The 19,339-nt window shown below is 40.2% G+C and overlaps 2 protein-coding genes across 14 annotated transcripts in view; one reads left to right on the top strand and one right to left on the bottom strand.

The window, feature by feature from the left end:
* Rcbtb2 (RCC1 and BTB domain containing protein 2) overlaps positions 1-6,592 on the top strand; it is a 43,180-nt gene extending 36,588 nt beyond the window's left edge. For all 13 annotated transcript variants that reach the window (XM_031360937.1, XM_031360942.1, XM_031360945.1 and 10 more), the window contains 2 exons: positions 987-1,117; positions 4,959-6,592. In XM_031360937.1, the coding sequence (XP_031216797.1) occupies positions 987-1,117; positions 4,959-5,099 (272 nt within the window). In that variant the 3' untranslated portion in view covers positions 5,100-6,592. The remainder of the gene's footprint in view (positions 1-986; positions 1,118-4,958) is intronic.
* A 4,693-nt stretch (positions 6,593-11,285) lies between these two features.
* Rb1 (RB transcriptional corepressor 1) overlaps positions 11,286-19,339 on the bottom strand; it is a 141,419-nt gene continuing 133,365 nt past the window's right edge. Inside the window, exons 24-27 of the mRNA XM_031362507.1 lie at positions 18,462-18,492; positions 14,940-15,082; positions 14,284-14,333; positions 11,286-13,059 (exon numbers count right to left, since the gene is read on the bottom strand). Coding sequence (XP_031218367.1) covers positions 12,986-13,059; positions 14,284-14,333; positions 14,940-15,082; positions 18,462-18,492 — 298 coding nt within the window. The 3' untranslated portion in view covers positions 11,286-12,985. The remainder of the gene's footprint in view (positions 13,060-14,283; positions 14,334-14,939; positions 15,083-18,461; positions 18,493-19,339) is intronic.

Consider the following 19,339-nt stretch of genomic DNA (forward strand, 5'->3'; position numbering starts at 1 on the left):
GATGACCACCGGAGCATCACAGGCAAGCATGGAGGGAAGGGCAAATGGCAGATCTTGTCTGTGAAAGCAGAGCCCTAGAGGTGAGCATCATTGCCCCAGAGTAGATTAAAGCCACATCTGCTACAGATCAGTTGTGAAAATAGGCATTTTAGGTGGCTCAGTTAAACATTTCACAATCTGAAATTTATATCTATATATTTTTTTTCATTTGGAGAAATCAATGAATAAGAATGTGAGATTGAACACCTGGTCATGCACAGGGAAAATAGCCCAGCCAAGAGAACAAAAGAAGAGTTACTAATTAAAGAGAAAAGAAATATTAACAGCATGTCCCCATAGTAAACGCTGGGTGAGGGTTAAATAAGAAGCATCCAGATCAGTCTTTGAATTTGGCACAGTGAAGCCCATTTATGTGTATGAGGACTCACCATGGGGCAGCTTCAGACAGTGGGAAGTGAAAAAGACAGCTGATGAGACTGCTGTCTAATAGACTGCTCTCCAAGAATATTGCTGAAGAGGAGCAGAAAGATGGGTTGGAGGTCGGGAGGCAGATGTGCCATGAAAAGGGACTCCTTTGTGTTATTTGGTGTTGGAATTCAAGGTAGGCCTTGGGCCTGCTAAGCTCGTGCACTGTGTCACTGACCCACTCCCTACCCAGTCCCTCCTCTGCTTTCTTTTTAATTCTATGACAACATATGTGCTGGTGGGTGTGGCCTCAGAGAAGATCCTGCTAACTCAGGAGATGGTAATTTAGAGAAACACAAACCTGTTTCATTTCTAGGACAAATCTTTCAAGCCATTCTGATGTTAACTCCTAGGCTTTGTCAGTGTCAGCTCAGCTCAGCTGTCTTCTCAGAATGCCATGATGGTGGGATTAGTGCTACAAACCTCCTTGTGCCTGACAGAAGCCTTTCACAGCCCTTTGAGCACTGGAGTTGAGGTTAGGTGCTCAGAGCACACCCACAATAAATTCTTTTTTCCATCAGGACTGCTAGATCTGGCTACATTTTACAGTGAGACTCGGCTGAAAAAGCTCTGTCAACAAACTATCAAGCAAGGAATCTGTGAGGAGAATGCTATTGCTCTGCTCTCTGCTGCTGTCAAGTACGACGCACAGGTAAGAAAGGGATCGTCCAGTGAGCCGCTACAAGTAACAGCTAGGTAGATGAAAATGGAACATACAGAAATAAACAAAAGTCCTAGAGAAATTATGTGATTGTAATGGCATCAAATGTGCCTCAGGAACATTAGAGGAAGATGCTGTAAAAGGCTGGTAGACCTAATTTCCAGTGATTAAAATCTTTATACATCAATTGTGAAATGGCTTCCAGGTAAAGGAGCTTGCGGCCAAGCCTCAGAGTGTAAGTTTAGTTCCCACATACAGAAGGAGAGAGCTGTCTCCAAGCTGTCCGCTGATCTCCATACATGCACCATGTATAAGCATACACACATAAATAAATTCACAAGTAAATGACACATTGAGAAATGTTTTCATAACATTCAATAAGGTAAGTTCTTCAAAGTAAAAAAATGAAAAAGAAATATGGGCAGTCTGACTGGAAAAAAATGAACCAAAGAACAAATAGAAAATATAATAAATGAAAGAACCAGGAGCTGACTCTGTCATTAAAGTACATATACTTGCATGTGGAGATTAGACGTGGTTTATATTTCCTTCTTCTTGCTTTCTTCCTGAACTTTCTACAATGGCTGTGTAGTATCAAGATAAAGAAAGGAAAGAAACTTACTTTAGAGCTAAATCTGTAGGAAACAGGCCATAGCTCCTTGGAGTCAGTTTCCTCTGGGTATAAGGATATCCTCCCCATTGCCTTTTTAAAAAAATAGAGAGAGGGAGACTGGTAAAGACAGAATGCCCTTTTCCTTTTTGGTAAACAGTAACATGCTTATGTAGGGAATTCTAAGTCTGAGGGAGGAAACGATGCATGAAGCAGACTTTATGACTGTCCTGTTTCGTAGGGCCTGGCTGCCCCCAGTGCCCCAGGTCAGAGCTCAGTCCTCCTTCCTTTACTTACTATTAAAAACTTTGTTTTGTGGTTTTGTGCATTGGATTTTAGAGCTTTGTACTAGCCAGGCAAGAGCTGATTTATTTTGAGGCAGATCTCACTACCACTAGTCCAGGTTTAGCCTTGAACACTTTGTAGCTCAGACAGGTTTCCTGTTTGCCATTTTCTTGCCCTTGGGCTCCTAAGTGTCTTGAAGAATAGGCCTGAGACATTGGACCTGACTTGAATATATTTTTAAGTACTTGAAACTTGTATGTATTTTTAAATACTTGAGGTTTCATTTTTTTCATTCAATATTTAAACAAAAACAACAACAACAAAAAAACATGCAACTATATCCACATGGAGTAGGTTGGAGGAAGGGGATGTCCAATGAGGAAGCTGTGTCCACCAGTAAGTGCTAAGGGCAGCCACACCCAAGTCGTTGGCTATAGGAATGGTGAAAAGTACTTGGACTGTAACTAGACTTGATGTCTTGGATGGGAATGGGGAAGGACAGTTTAAGGTTCATGTCAAGGTTTTTGGGCTGGGTAACTGAAAAGATGAACTGTCTTACTATGTGATGGAGCGTGGCAAGGAGCACGGAGTTAGCTAGGGTGACTAAGAACAGCAATTTAGGAGAAACACTAGGAATCTGGACTGAAAGATCTATGAAACATCCAGAAAAGACATCCAGTGAGCCAGTCTTCAGTGCAGAGAGAAATGTCCTGAGAGCTGTATGCCATGTTACAAAGCAGACATTCAGTAAGGGGACACCAGCAAAGGACTCTACAGAAGTGCCACGGGAAAGCCATTTTTAATGTTGAGTGAAAAGTGAAATTTCAAATATTTAGAAATACACAATTCAGGGCAGGTGTTTCAGGAGGTGAGAAAAACCCTTAAATATGCTAAAGCCTAGTGAGTCGAGTTGCATACTCCCATCCCACATGAAAGCTACATTGTTGCAGTAGACCTGCAGGAAGGCCTAAGAGAATGGGAACAGAGGAGCTGGCAATTGGGGGAGCCAGAAACAGCTTTTCCTTTGAACTTTACTCACAGATTTAATGGGAAACAGATTGAAGGGCCGGCTGAGATAAATCAATGCATGTTTGTGTAAAAAGGAGAAGAACTTGAAAAAGAAGCTGCTAGGGACAGTTGCTAGAGCAGGTCCTCAAATAGTGGGGCAGTGTGGCCTAAGATAGAGTGAGGAGGTAGGCCTTATATATTAATCACGGACCATTCATTAGGATACCCAAAGAGGAATGTCCATAGGTTTGTAGCAAGAGGCAGGAGAAGTGAGAGGAAGGGCTTTTTTGGAGCCTCTTCTGTGTAAACCAGGAAGTCCTATTCGTTGGCTTAGTCTGAGTAAGAGGAAGTACTGGATGAAGTATGAGTCATGTTCCAGAAGAGTGAACAGGGAACCGTGGCATCTGTATTTGCCTGAAAGAACTAAAAGCTCTTATTAAAATGTGGCTGTGTAAAACAATAGCATTTAAGTACAGAAAGTGTTTGAAAAATAATAAAGAGTTTGTCTTATACAAACAATTCTCTGATAGGTCAGTTCTACTCTATATCAATTTATTAATCCCAGGAACTCTTTCTGAATCCCGTTTTTAGAATAATTATGGGAAATTCCCAGTCCAAAAACCAAAGGAAGATAGACCTAAGTGGTAGTTTCTTAGAGACATGTTGGTTTCCCAGTCATTAGCAACTCTCCTGACTCTGTATGGATGTCTAAGACACTGAAATGCTCAGCTCCCCACCTCCACAGCATCAGTACTGGGGTGGGTAGGCATCCCTCCATCATTATGTAGAACTCAGCCCAAGAGGCACCACTCTGACGTGTATGCTTTTCTATGCTGTCTGCTACTGAGTGGCTCTCGGGGTATTTGCCATTTATCCAGACACATTCTTGTTGTCATGTAGGGACACGACTATTCTATTTTGTCTTCAAGAGCTCATGTGGGACAGAAATGTCCCTCCCACTGCCACTGAGACTCCAGCAGCCTGCCAGTCTGTTATGGGATGGCATGATTACATGACGAACTACACAAGGGAAATGTCCTATGGGTTTGTGTGCATGTTGGCATGGCTCTTTATTTCCTACATTCATCTTGAGCATTTGCTAGCATTTACATGTATCTAGAGAAAAGACTATAATTGGCAATGGACATATATAATTTCTTGGGAAGTGTTGGGAGCTTTATATTTTATAAAATAGCTTCAACAACAGAGACAGAACTTTAAACTTTGACTATGAACAGGTGGTCCCCTTGTGCTAAGTCAGATCATACCTGGGTGTAGAACACCTCCTTAGAAAGCCTACTCTAAGGATTTGAGCTCATTCCTCAGCACTGATTTCATATAAATACATGTATTTGTATTGATACATATGTAATTCTATAAAGATTATTTTGGCTCTGGAGACTGAACCAGAGCCTCACCTGTACTGAGCATACAGTCTACTGCTTGGTTACTCCCAGTTAAGATTATCAAAGGTGAATGTGATGAAGTCCACCCATCCCACTCATTGTCCTGCAGAAAAAATAAGAATGTTAAAGACCCAGGCTTGCTGGCATTAGCAGTTGTCTTGATCTCTCCCCTTTTGTCTACAAACTCTTCGCAGGCACAAGCATTTAAAAACACAGGGGAGCACAGTGCTTTGAGCAAGTATTGAAAGGGAAGGAAAGAATGACTGGAAAAGGTGCCGAAGGATGCCTATGCATATGCCTCTTACGGAAGAAAAGGCTAGGTGTTTGGCCTGGCTGCATTGGACTCTTATGTTATTTACACTTTCAGAAACATGGACTAATGGTAGTTATAATTGTTGTAGCTGTATGGCACTGCTAACATTCCCTCCTCCCAGCCATCTGATCCTTTCTCTGAGAGGAGTTCTCTTGCCTTGTTGGGTTGTCCTGGGAATACAAATTCATCGAGCTGTCTTGTTGTTCCTAGGACCTGGAGGAGTTCTGCTTCAGGTTTTGCATTAACCATCTGACTGTAGTAACACAAACGTCAGGTTTTGCAGAAATGGACCACGATCTCCTGAAGAACTTCATCAGCAAAGCCAGCAGAGTTGGAGCCTTTAAGAACTAATCTCGAATGTGGAAAAGAATGCTTAAGCCTTCCCATTTCACCCCAGCAAAGATAAATAAATAAGTGAATAAATAATAACTACAAAAAAGCCATTGATGAACAACTTCTCTGTAATTAACAGTGTTGATGAGAACTACATCTGGCCAGATTCTTGTGTTTTGTCAAAAGGCTGCAGTCAGCTCTCTCCATCTGCCTATCCCAAGGTTTACATTAGCAGGCACTGAGTGCCACAAGTGCATATGACACACCACATAGAGGCTGCAAGTGTACCAGTGGCACTCTACTGGGAAATCTCGCTCTCCCAGAAGGTGTCAACTGTAAATAGCCTGGTGGGTGGGTGGGTGGGGACTGTGTTCACCTCCTTTCTCTGACCAGGGATCTGTCTGGTATGAACTTGTACAGGTCTCGTATATGCTGTCAGTCTCTGATTTCATACATGTGTGTCCTGTTCGTTCAGGGTAGGCCCATGCTTAGGGGTAACTGGCTAACAGATTCCATGGCTCTATGGCTTTTGTGTGCTTTTTTGGTTTGGTTTGTTATTTTGGTTGGCTGGTTGTCTTTTTTGGAGAGTTGGGAGGTTCTGGAAGAGGTTGAGGTAGAGAAAGAATATAATGAAGACAGATGAAGAGTAAAAAGGTATCACCTAAAAAAATAAAAATTATAGTTACCATTTGTTCCTTTGAGTCACCTGTAGTAGATATCTTTGGGGCGTTGATAGTTTGCTAGTCTGGAGAAATGGTCCAATATTCAACTGGCTGATACATAATTATATGAAGAATGTTGTCATGCCCACAGTTTTAGCCCCTAACACAGTGCCTTATATATAAAAGGCACTCAGTTAATTCACTGTCCATCTTAAGGGTGAACTGAGAACAGCTAGAAGGTTGGGAAAGGAATAAACAAAATTAGAAGTCTGTAATTACTGATATTCATATTGTTTTAGCTTGTAGTTCTGAGAAATAGTAGCTAATTTAGAGCAATATTAGCATTCATAAAATGCCTTAGCAACTAAGTTGTCAAAGGCCCAAGGGCTACTTTTAATTTTCTACTTTCCACATTAACTCTTCATAATGGCACTGTTGAAAATGAAACATTAACTTTGAATGTTACTTCTGGAATCCTATGCCTTATGTATCTGCATAAAGCCCTTTGCTTTTCTTTATATTAAGGAAGGTCTCTCTCTATAAGACTGATTACAGGTTTTTCTTGTAGCTAGCTTTTATGTCACTATAAAATAGGTTTCTTAGCCAGGCACTAGTAAATACTATATACAAAGGAACTAACACATTTCATGGGTAGCATTGTGATGGAGAAATCTGAGTTTTTAGACCAAAACAAGCCACTGTGTAGCAAAAGAGAAACTAACTGAACAATATGTAGCATTGGATTCCTCTAAGTGTCTCACAATATGATATTATGTAAAGGAAATCTTTTTTGGAAATAGAAATCTTATTCTCGTGTATAATTATTTGATAATAAAGAACTTGATAGAACAAACTGCCTTCTTAAATTGTTGAATAACAAAACAAAGTGTCAAACTTTTGTTTCATAGATGGATAAAAATCCCTTTTATGGCCTGTACTTATTAAAAGCAGATATTCAGATGTCTTATAGCAAAGTTGACCCTAGGATATAAATGGTTCCTATTTTTAAAAAGCCAGTTTTTCATTTTATTGCCTTGGTGTTTATTGGTAAAATTACTGTATTAGAGTTCTCCAGTCACAGAACTTAGGAGTGAATCAATCTCTCTCCCTCCACCCCCTCTCTCCATAGATATGGATGGATGGACGGATGGACGTGGAAACTTAAGGCTTCTTTGGAAAGTCGGTTGGATGGTGTTCTGCTGGGGCAGACACATAGAGGAACAGTTAGCTGAACGACTAAGGCAGACTCCTGAAGGAACATTTAGTTGAAGCATAGGAGAAAGGATGTTCTGCTAAGACAGACATGAAAGGACACGTGAAGGAGTCATCACTAACAAGCATGTATTTGTCCTCCTTACATTTTGTAGTTGAGCTGCATCTGTCAGGACTCCACAGAGAGAACTGCACCACAAAAAAACAAAACAAAACAAAACATCCTGTGGTGTGCCGCTACTTTTTTTGCCACTTCCTTGGACTTGGGCTGATTGGCAGAGTGATGTCAGCTGAGACAGACATAATGTTTGGAGGGAGTATAAAAAGGACTTCACAGACAGTGGAGGAAGCTGAGCTTAGCTTGCTTATAGAGTTGGCTGCGCAATGCTTGTTGGTCTCAAGTCTTCTCTGATCTTTGATTGCTTGTTGGTCTCAAGTCTTCTCTGATCTTTGATTCCCTGAGAAAGGCAACTCCTGGCATTCCTGCTGGTCCCTCCTGCTGCTGACTCATGCCAAGGCTGAGCCCTGGCTGTCTCTGCTAGGCAGTGCCACAGCTGCTGATTCTTGTTTGCTATCCCAACTCTATCAAACTGGACTGCTGGTGTATCCATGAAGTGTCTGCGAGTGGATCAAGCTGCCACTGCTAACCTGTGAACTGAAGTGCCAATTTCCAGACAACACAGATGGGAGTTGCTCCAACGAACCAATTCTAAACAGATCCACTTCCCCTGTATTCTTTCTTTTCATTAACTCTGTATTCATTAACTCTGGTGGATGGTGGGCTATAAGAGAGGCTAAAGTGTTTAAGAACCTTGATTAAAAATAGGTTTTGAAAAAAATTAAAGATAGACAGACAGACAGATAGGGGATTTATTGGAATAACTTATAGGCTGCAGTCTAGCCAATCCAACAATGACTAGCTATGAATGTAAAGTCCAAGAATCTAGTAGTTGCTCAGTCCCACAAGACTGGATATCTTAGATGGTCTTCTATACTGGAATCCCAAAGAATGGGATGCCAAGAATGGCTCCAATGCCAATGAAAGGATGGATGTGCTAGCAAGACAAGGAGAAGCAGGCAAAGAGCACAACAGCTTCATTCTGCTAAGTCCTTATATAGACTTCCAGCAGAAGGTATGGCCCATATTTAAAGGTATGTCTTCCAACATCAAGATTTGGATTAAAGGCATGTATTTCCACTTCAAGATCCAAATTAAAGGCCTGTGTCCTTCAGTCTTAAGATCCAGGTCCTCCTATCTTAAAGGTCTGGACTAGAAATGTATTCACCTACTTCAAACCAAACAGAAAATCTTGCCCTCCATTTCAGGATTATAGTTCATTCCAGATATAGTCAAATTGACTAAATATAGTCCTTACAGTTACTATTGCTATGGTACCTGGACCAAAACAAACTTCCGAAGGAAAGGTTTATTTCAACTCTCAGGGCAGGATCTGAGGAGGCCATGGAGGAGTGCTGTTGGCTGTCTTTCTCTCCTGGCTTGTAGAGCCTGCTTTTCTTTTCTTTCTTTTTAAATTTTTTTTCTATTTATTTATTTTTTTCTTGGATATTTTCTTTATTTACATTTCTTATACAATCCAAGACTTCCTGCCCACAGGTGGTAACATACACACTGGCCTGGGCCTTCCCACACCAGTGATTAAGAAAATATATGACAGACTAGCCTATAGGCCAATCTTAGTTATTTTCTCAGTTTCAAGTCCCTCTTGTGAAGTAACTCAAACTTGTGTCAGGTTAATATAAAGCCAGGATAGTTACTTGTTTTAAAGCTATAAAATTTTTGAAGAGTTTTTTTGGGGGGAGGAGGGACAGCAAACATTTTTATTTTTGTTTCTATTTTCATTTAAACAAAATTTTATTGTAGAAAGTTTGTCACACAATTGTATACTTTTCTATTTCTATGTAGTTATTCTTTTTTTTAAAGATTTATTTATTTATTATATTTATATGAGTACACTGTTGCTGTTTTCAGACACACCAGAAGAGGGCATCAGATCCCATTACAGATGATTGTGAGCCACCATGTGGTTGCTGAGAATTGAACTCAGGACCTTTGGAAGAGCAGTCAGTGCTCTTAACTGCTGAGCCATCTCTCCAGCCCCTATATAGTTATTCTTAGTCCTCCACAGAAAGGTTACTCCTGAACTTATCTGTTGATGGCAAGCAGAACAAGTCTGACTGTAAAAAAAATAGCAGTAGAATGAATGCCTAAATGGTTTACATTGAAAACAGGACACTGGCACATTTTTGCACCCAGTATCAAAAATGTACAAATGTCTTTATATTTGTAAATGATAGTAGTCATGGACAATGAACACAACTAAGTACTATATCTTGTCAACTGATGAGTATATGATCAGCCAGACTTTTCGTCAGTTGACTTCTTGAAAATACATGGTGAGACACCTGCCTGGAGTTCCCTTTCACAGTTAAGAAGGGCCATACATTTTTTGAAGAGTTTTATAATTCTGCATTAAAAACTGAGATGGTATAGACACTTTCCTCTGTCCCCCACTTCACCAACATGTGCCACCCTGATCGTTCACTCAGCATCTCCTCCCAAGTGGTACACTTGTTCCAGTTGATGAAAACCTTCACCCACCCTTATCCCATGAGGGCCAGTTTGTAAGTTTCCCTCTTGGTACTGTACCTTCTGTGGGTTTAGACAAATACATTGGCTCATCTCCATTGTTCCAGTATCACATGGAATAGCTGTGGTCTACCTATACCATTCTCCCCCCTCCTCAATCTTTGGCTTTTTAAAACTTATGTGTAGAAATATTTTTCCTGCATAACTGTATTGCAGCAAGTATGTGCCTATTCCCTGCAGAGGGCAGAAGATAGGGCCGGAGTCCCTGGAACTAGAGTTCTGGATGGTTGTGAACCGTATGGGTGGAGGGAATTGAACCCAGGTCCCCCAAGAGCAACAACAAGCCCTCTTGGCTGCTGAGCCCTCTCCATCCCCTCACTGTTCTTTTTCTGTCTTCAGTTTTACCTTTTCCAAAACATCACTGAAAGCTCGACATGCAGATTCTTCACACTAGCTTCTTTTATGTTAAAGATGCTAAAGATTGCTCCATTCTCTTCCCATGGCTTAATAGCTTTTTTCAGTGCTGAGTAATAGTTCTACTCTCTGGACTTAGAGGTTTATCCATTCACCTATTTAAAGGTATCTTGGTTGCTTCCCAGGTTTGGCAATTGTGAGGAAGTGGTCAAACAACTGTACAGGTTTTGTATAGACATATTCTCAGTTCCTTTTAGTAAGTAAGTCACAAGGTGCGTGATTATGTGACCTTAGGGTAAGGCTGTGTTTAGTTTTGTAAGACACTGCTGAGAAACTGTCCTACTGGCAATGAAGTTGTATTGTCACCAGCCTTTGGTTGTGTTGGCAGTCCAAATTCTGACCATTCTAGCTGGTCTGTGGTGCTGCTGTTGATTTCCTGTGCATCCCCTGGATTCTATATGACGTGCACTGTCACTGCATGCACTTGATAATCTGCTGCTTCTTTGGTTATCTATCTGGACAGGACTTTGGCTCATTTTTAAATTGACAACAAAACTTGTCATTTTGTTGAACTTTAAGAGTTCTTTGTATATTTTAGGTAACAGTCTTTCTCAGATATATCTTTGGTAAACATTTCCCCCTAGTCTGCCACTCTATCTCCTCTCCACCTCTTTTTGATATCTTCTGTGGAACCCAAGCTGGCTTCCCACACATACCCTCCTGCCTCAGCTGCTGAGAGCTGCGATTACAATCATTTGCACCACAGTCAAACTGTGTGGTCCTGTCTGATCTCCTGTTTTTTTATCCCTGTCTGGCAGAGGCCCCATAGACATCTGAAGCTCAATCCATGTCTGAAGGCAGCAAGCCCTCACTAATTCACTACTTACTGTACATGAGCCTCCCCTCATTTGTTTTCATGTTTGGTTAGATTTGCTGTTTGTCAACAAAGTAATCTTCAAATGTGGGAAGGTCCTGCAGCCAGCAGCTGGCAGCTAGGGAGCCGCCTACGGCCTCATCTCAGCCTGGCTTGGGCTCTCTCTGTTCTATGAGTGCCTTTTAAGTTTCCATTGTCTCCCTTTTCCTGTTTCTGACAGGATCTCACAAAGAATACAGATTTTTAAACAAATTAATTTCATAAAATAGAAGGCAAAGGGACCAGAATTAATATATATTAATATGTGATATATGCCATATATATGCATAAAAAGCACATTTCTGTAAATCTGAGGGTCACCAGAATGGATAAGATGTGAGGAGAAAGCTCGGATACAGAAAACACTTAACTCAGAGACCATACCACACCAGTAAGGCTCTTAACAACTAGTTTATTTTAAAATAGACAAACTATTATAGAAAATAGGAACATAGCAATTTGAATGTATAGTTTTAACCGGTACAAAAACAAAACCAATAGTGCAGTGTCTGCAGCTTTAAGAAATCTCAATGCAGGATCTCTGAAAATTCCTATGATTCTGTCACTAATTCTAACTTGAACTTACTAGCAAAAGACCCAGAAGTATGGTAAGCCCTTGACCTAAAACCTAACTAATCTGTGTGATGATCATGCAAAACTTAATGAAGAAATAGGAGAAGCTGTCTATTGCTTTTGTTATTGAGATAACTATCAAACTAGTAAAACTGAAACTAAATTGAAGACAAAATAGAAATTTGTTTTCTAACAAGACCAGATTTCTTTTCAAAAAGTATGGAGTTTAGAAAAGTGATTTTCTTAAATGCTAGCTGACGCTACCTTAAATATCGCCTATTTTAAATTATACCATCTCTAAATAAGTTAATCCCACAAGATAATTTAAATCCACCTTTAGGTGGAGGGGTGAAGGGAGTGCCTCTTTTTCAATGCAGCTATTTTCATCTGAAGCTTCTGCACAGCTAGACTAGAAATGGTGCGGCTTTGAAGAAGCCAGAGTTAGTAGACCAGATTGGCTTAAAAAAATAGAAACCTGCCAGTTCAAAAGACCCTGGAAGCCGTGCCATTCCAGAGAGAACACAAACATCCCCAGATGTAGAAGAGCAGAGTGAACTGTTGAGACATAACAAGACATTTCTAGGAGGAAATAAACTGAAGGCTCCTGTAGTTAACAGTCCACTTGTAGAACACAATTAATTCCAATCTTGATTCTTCAGGACCCAGAAACATTAGAAAGTGCACTTGAGTTGTACTAGGGTCCCCTGAAGCAGTTGTGGCCAGACTTGACTTTCAAGTACTACATGGGTACTTATAAATTCAGTGATCTAAATGGTTAAAAGAAAAAAAAAACCTGGAGTATTATCAATAGTCTTCAGTTTAAAGGATGAGTTGGATGAATAAAAGAATCAGTTCTTAGAAGGTCTGAGGTATGAAATCTGTGTCAGTAGTAAGACAGTATCATATGTTTATACTTTTTTGCTTGTATTTCAAAGGTAAAATATGTGAAACAAACACACGGCACATTAGATTCTAATATTAAAATAAGTCCAATGTGTAGAAATTAGTACTTTTCCCCAGTTTGTAACAATCTGTTTCAGTAGAAGATTCAAGATAATTTGGTTGAATGTGGACAGTCAATCAACTTGCATTTGGAAGACAAGACACATTTTCTAAGGGTATTCACGTTAAATTAAAAAAATACATATAAATTAATAAAACCAAGAGCAAACATCACACATGTGCCACGAGGAAAGGCAAAGTAGTCAGCCAGATGTAAGGGAGTTGTCAGGACCCCCTCCAGAGGCAGCCTCACTTCTGAGGGCAGCAGGCTCATGTTGGAAATGCAAACAATCTGCGTTCATATTTTAAATGGCATGATCTGCACAAGATTCTCAATCCTGTGTACTATCAATTCTATACCATTGATTACAACATTGAAGTGGCTTACGAATCACCCACATACATATTCAGCTTGTACCTGCACATTTTATATCTCTAACATGAGCAGAACCTGGGAGCTACAGTCACATCCATGAGACATGAGCTGTGTGTCCCTAGGGTCTACAGTGTCCAGGGTTCCTCACTTTTCTTCCTTGTTTGAGAAATCCATACTCTCATTCATTTTCTGCTTTTGCATCCGTGTCCGAGTAGAAGCTGGAAAAGCAACAAGGAATATGAATAATATCGAGGATGCTGGGTAAGTGGACCAGGGGTGACCTACCATGTCTGCACAGATTTTGGTCTGCACATGGGGTCTGGTGGGGTGGGGTGGGGGCACACAAAACTTTAAAAGATAGAAGTGTATTAATTCATATAACTAGTATTTTAAGTGGTCAGCATATTTAATTTTGGTTCAAACAACACACTTAAGGGAAAAGGGCTTTAAAAGGTAGTCAGAAGAAGTCTACAGTTGTGCTGTGTGCTTTCTATGGCAACTGCCATGTATGTCCAGGGCCTGCCTGTAAGTCCTCGTCATCCTCACTGGCACTGCCTCCCACAAGCTCCTAAATACTTCTACTTTTTCTAAGTCCCTTTTTTTGCCTTTTACTGGATCTTGCAGCAGCTACACTTACTACCACATCTATGTGCCTATGACAACCAGAACACATAGCAAATACTGCTTCCTTCCGTCTACTTAGTTTTTAATAGTCTCATAATAGCTTAGAGTGAAATTTGTCATAATATTCCAAAAACACCATTCATTTTATTGATTTATTGTGTATATCCAGTTTCTGTCTGTTGCAGTGCTGAGAACTTAACTCAAGACCTCGTGCACAGTAGGTGGCACACAGCCCCTCACCCCACCATTCCAAATTGTTGTGACACTGACAGACTTGATCCTAATTGCCAAAGTCTGACTTCCAGTAATGAAAACCTCTGTTTGAAACTGTCGCAAAGCCTGGAGATTAAGGAAGTTTAACAAGCCCCTGGTGGTTTGTGCATGCTCCATGGGTGGCCCTAAAGTTGTCTGCACAGCACCAGCACTGACTAGACTCAGTGGATATGGGAAAGGAAGAGGAAATAAAGCTGGGAGTGCAGTTTAAGGGGAGGAGCCTGGGCGAAGTGGGAAGATGGGCAGTGAGGGAGGACATCATCAAATCATATTGCAAACATGTACAGAATTTCAAAAAATAATATTTTAAAGTACAGATCAACCTCAGTTTAAGACTATTCAAAGTGTGCTGACCTGTACTTTGTAGAACACACTTAGTCTACCAATGTGTGAGGTAAATTGTATACTCTTGTTTGAACTACTTTTTAAATGCACAAATAACTGCCACTTGAAGGAATAATGTGTGGATTCCTTCAGAGTACAAAGGCTTTCTTCAGTGAAATCAACTCTTCTTCTGTTTGCAAAGTAAGAGAGTAAGAACTTACTCATTTCTGCCAGTTTCTGTTGGAATTTGGACTCCGCTGGGATATGTTTACTGCAGATTGGGGGAAAAAAACAAAATTTAAAAGCATGCATGCAACTTCCTAGTAACTCTGTTGCTTTCAATGACATTTTATGCTATTATTTTGGTTTAATTTCAAAAGCTGCTAAGTGATCTTAAAAAAAGCTGTCACAAATTTATGATCTTATACATTTTTAGTAGTTCTTATAAAGTATAATTTAGTATTTTTCAAGAGTAAGAATTTTTTAGTTTACTGTTCAAACGAGTTTGTGTCAGTAGCTGTGAGTCCATGTTAGATGTCTGATGTCTGAATCGTCGTGAATTTACAGGGGCAGATTTGCATGGTGCTCTCCCCCGTACCGCTTTACACTTAGTATGTTGGTTTCTCTTGGTTTTCCAGACAAGGTCTCACTATGTAGCTCTGGCTGTCTTTGACCTCCCAGAAATGGGCCTCCTCTGCCTCCCAAGTATTGGGATTAATGGCATGGGCCACCTTGGCCCACATCTATTCTCTTTAGTTGTTCCCACAAAGTGGAAAACTGGCAGAACAAGGCCTGAGGGGATGGGACTCAGGACAGTACTGACACTGGCTCTGTGCTCTGCTCAGCTACCAGGAGCAAGCATCTCCATGGCTCCTACCTCCCATCTGCTTCATCGGATCCCTCGATGTCAAAGCGCAGCTTTTTCAGTGGTTTGGGAGGGTTGCCGCCTTCAGCACTTCTTTTGAGCACTCTGTCACTATTACACACCATCTGGTTTATTTTCTGGAACTTCTCAGATGTCTATAAATTACAGAGTTCTTATTTTAAACCATTAAATAGCAATGATTTGAAGTTAGTAGCTGCAAATTTTATCTTGAGATACACCAAAAGTTAGGCAGAAGTAATCTCTTCATTTTAATTCTCTGCCTTACTAGACCAAGTAACAGATTTTAAAACAATTAGCATAATGATGCCAATTCTGCTCCCATTAAACACCTATTCCTCCTGAGTCCTCCCATCTATCCCAGGCAGCTCTGATTCTGTCACCCCTGTGCTGTCAAGTACTGGCTTAGCTTATGGCCTTGCTGGGACTCAACACGAAACCAAGACTTCTCCACAGAAGCAGGGAAGGGGGATCATATTCCTAGAACTGAAATTTAAAAAAATACCTTTTTTAAAAAAAGTTTTGATTTAGAGGACTACATAGCAAGAGGGAAGACCTGTACAGGCGCTGTGATTTCCTTCCTGAGAGCTGTGTTGAGGAGTGAGATGTTGATATATTACAAACCATCACTGAAATGGCATTTGTGGAAATGTTGCTAATTTATAAAGGTTTTTAACTTGAATATTCAAAGACTTCACAATTTCAGTCCAGGCAATATTACTAGACATGTGACCTTGGTAAAGACATGCCAGAATAGGTACACCACCTAATCTCACCCAGTAGATAAGTATGTGGAAACAGACTGTCATAGGCATGCATATTACATGTTACAGAGGTTAAATATGATCTGATTGGTACATCAGATAGGATCAGCTTCATTTAATGAAGATATATTTAGAGTACATATTCAACATGACAGAAGCTAAGTCCTGTGATCTTATTAATATGTGGATGAATAGACATTTTCTCCATTGTTTTACAGGCTGTAGTAAGCAAAAAGTTTGATGACCTGTTACACATCTGCCTTGCTTGCAGTGTATCTGTATGATTCCACAGCTCCTTTGTGGAGCCCAGCAGCTAGAGCCTGTCATGAATCAGATGTCACAGCACTGAGTATTTGTAAAATGAACTTTTATATTTTATTTAGAATATAAACTTCAACCAACCACTAGAGCAGTGGTTTTCAACCTGTGGGTCAAGGCCCCTTTGGCAAACCTCTATCTCCAAAATTATTTATTATAATTTATAATAGTATCAAAATTACAATATGATGTAGCAACAAAAATGATGTTATGGTTGGGGTCACCACACCATGAGGAACTGTAGTAAAGGGCTGCAGCATTAGGAGGGTTCAGAACTACCAGAGTGTTTCCTGTGTGCACACAGCTGTTTGTTCTCTCTTTCTCTGTTTCCCTTTTCTTTCTCTCTTCTGTTTTCCCCTAAAACAACATTTATGCTATATAGCCCATGCTGGTCTACATATCACCATGTAGTTCAGGCTTGCCACAAACTCTTTTTTAATTTTTTTCTCTTTTTGAAACTAGATGTTGTTCATATAGTATATTTTGATCACAGTTTCCCCTCTCCCGACTTCTGAGATTCCCTCCATTTTCTCTCCCACTGGAATTTATACCCTTTCTCTCTTGTTAGAAAACAAACAGGCACCTAAAGAATAGTAATAAAATAAAACAAACTAAAATATGACAAAACAAAGAAACAAAAGAAAAAGAGCCAAAGAAAAAGCACGAGGTGGACATATAGATGCAGGGACATGGGTTTGTACAGTGAAGAATCCCCGCAATACACAACCCAAAAGCTGTAATAAATATGCGAAGAAAAAAAGCCCTATGAGACAAAAAGGAACTTCCAAAGATGCCACTGAGTTTATCTGTGTAAATTATCTATGGCTGCCCTTAAAGTATGGTCTGTATGCTCAGAGAGACTCCATCAGAGAGAACTGATTTCATGTTCAAGTAGTCACAAATTCTTGATCCTTCTGCCTCAGTCTCCTAGATTACAGATATAAACTACTGTGCTTGTCTCATCATGAACCAATGATTTAAAAACAAATTGTATTTATTATTGTTATATATGTGTGCAGGATGTGTGTGGATGTAAGCATGTGGACTGTGGTGCACATGCCAACATCAGAGGACAAACTTTAGGAGTCAGTTTTCTCCTGCCACCTTTCATGTGGGTTCTCGGGATCACACTCAGGCCCCTGGGCTTTGCAGCAAGCGCCTTTACCCTGTGCACCATCACAGTATCTCAGTTCCTTATTGATCAGAGAAAGACTAGCACAGGAGGAAGCAAGAGGGAGTGGGAGGTGGGGTGAGTGAGTCCATGAAGGAGTGTTAGAGCGCAGGCAGGTGTGTGGAAGGAGGCCAGTGCCAGAGCCATACTGTGCTGTTTCATTTCAGAGCACCTCTTTTCAAACCATAAGTTACTGGTTTTCAAAACTTTTGGAAACATTTATATGAGATTATATACATACACGTGGTATCAAGAAAGATATGTGACTTTGTCTTCAGTACTGCTCCTAAAACCCTTGGAACTTCCCAAGTGATAAGGAAAGTAGGGCACCTTTGTTCTAATAGAGAGACTCCTGCTAGGCCCTTAGATAGGATCGGTATGGGGTCAGAAAGACAAGCCCTGCTTAGAAGCTGGGAATTTTCAACTGCAGTTCCTAACCTTCAGGGTGGAGAAAGTGGGTAGATATTTAGTTAACTATTTGTACAAAATACAATGCTTTAGCATTCGGCTTAGGAGAGCTCTGGAGTTGCTGACTCCACAGGAACAGGTTAGAAACCCCAGTGGACATCAACCTGTGTATCTCTTCATCCGGCTGCTCATCTGTATCTTTTGTAATAAACCGCTATGGTCAATAAACCATTTTCCAGACTTTTGTGAATATTCTAGCAAATGGTCAAACTGGAAAGGAAATATATTACTGGGATTCCTTGACTGTTAGCCAGTTTGGTTAGAAAATCGGTGTAATCCAGGAACTTGCCACTTATGACTGGTACCTGGGAGAAGTTAATGACCTGAGCCCTGGAACCTACTGGGTAATCACTCCAACTGAACTGAACTGGATGACACCAGCTATGCATACAGTTGGAGAATACATGTTTCACTTTAGGAGTACTGTGAGCATAAAAAACACTTTATGTGTGTATACAAATGACTATTTACATGTATATCACATAATCTCAGAGAAATGTTTAGAAAAAAACTTGGAAGTTTCTCAATTATGAATATTATTCAAAGTTAAACCTGATTTGAAAATAAACCTGAGACGGCCTGAGGGACCTATCTAGGTCATAGTGCCTTTAAGCTCCAATTATGAAAATCTTCTATTTCTTTTTTAGCTACAAGTCACTGATTTCCATACAAGATGTTCAACAACAGAACACTAAATAAAGGATGATGCAGGGGCACATAGCTCTTGTATCATACCATCCAGTATATGTTATATAATATTCCATGACACCATTGTTCATATAAAAAAATACTCACCCCAAATGATTCACCAATTGAGACCAAGATTCTGTCAAGTTAAGATAAAATGTGAGTTAGTTGTGAGAACTAGACACAGGTTGTGCAGAAGTGTCAAGATAAACATAACTACATCATTCTCAACCAACACGAGTCAAAGACTCCCTGTCCCTACAACCACTGACACCTGATACCCATCCACGGATTGCTGTACTAGTGCTAGTGTGATTAAGACATAACAAGCAGCAGGTGTTTGTTTGTTTTGGTGCTGAGAGTCAAGCCTGGAGCCTCAAGTATGCTAGTCATGCATTCTGCTATTGAGCTACACCCCCGGCTCGACTAGGTTTGCAAAAGAACTGTTTGCAGAGCATAATTCTACTGTAGCCCACATTTAAAGAAGATTTTTAGAAAAACTTAAGATTATTTTTACTTAGTTCTTCATAAATCAATAAATGTAACTCCACCCTAATTTAAGTTACATTTGATACAAACTTACAGGTCAATAAATAAAATTTAAAAGACCAGAAAGATGGCTCAGCAGGTAAAAGCACTTGTGGCAGAGCCTGATGACTTGGGTTCAGCCCCTGAAACTCATGGTAGGAGAGAATGACTCCAGCAAGTTGTGCTCTAACCCTACATGTTAACAGTAGCACCCATGGCCCCACGTGGTTACAATAAATATAAAACAAAACAACAATAAAAAAGGTTTAGTGAGATGGCTTAACAAATATAGGCAACTGCTACACATACCTGGCAACCTGGGTTCTATTGCGGAAACCCACATAAAGGTGTACAGAGAGAATAGACTCTACAAAGCTGTCCTCTGACCTTCCCATGAGTGCCATGGTATGAGTGCCCCACTCACCCCAATAAATGTAATTTTATAATGTATGCTTATG

Source organism: Mastomys coucha, unplaced genomic scaffold (assembly GCF_008632895.1).
Source record: "Mastomys coucha isolate ucsf_1 unplaced genomic scaffold, UCSF_Mcou_1 pScaffold9, whole genome shotgun sequence".
Classification (NCBI taxonomy): Eukaryota; Metazoa; Chordata; class Mammalia; order Rodentia; family Muridae; genus Mastomys; species Mastomys coucha.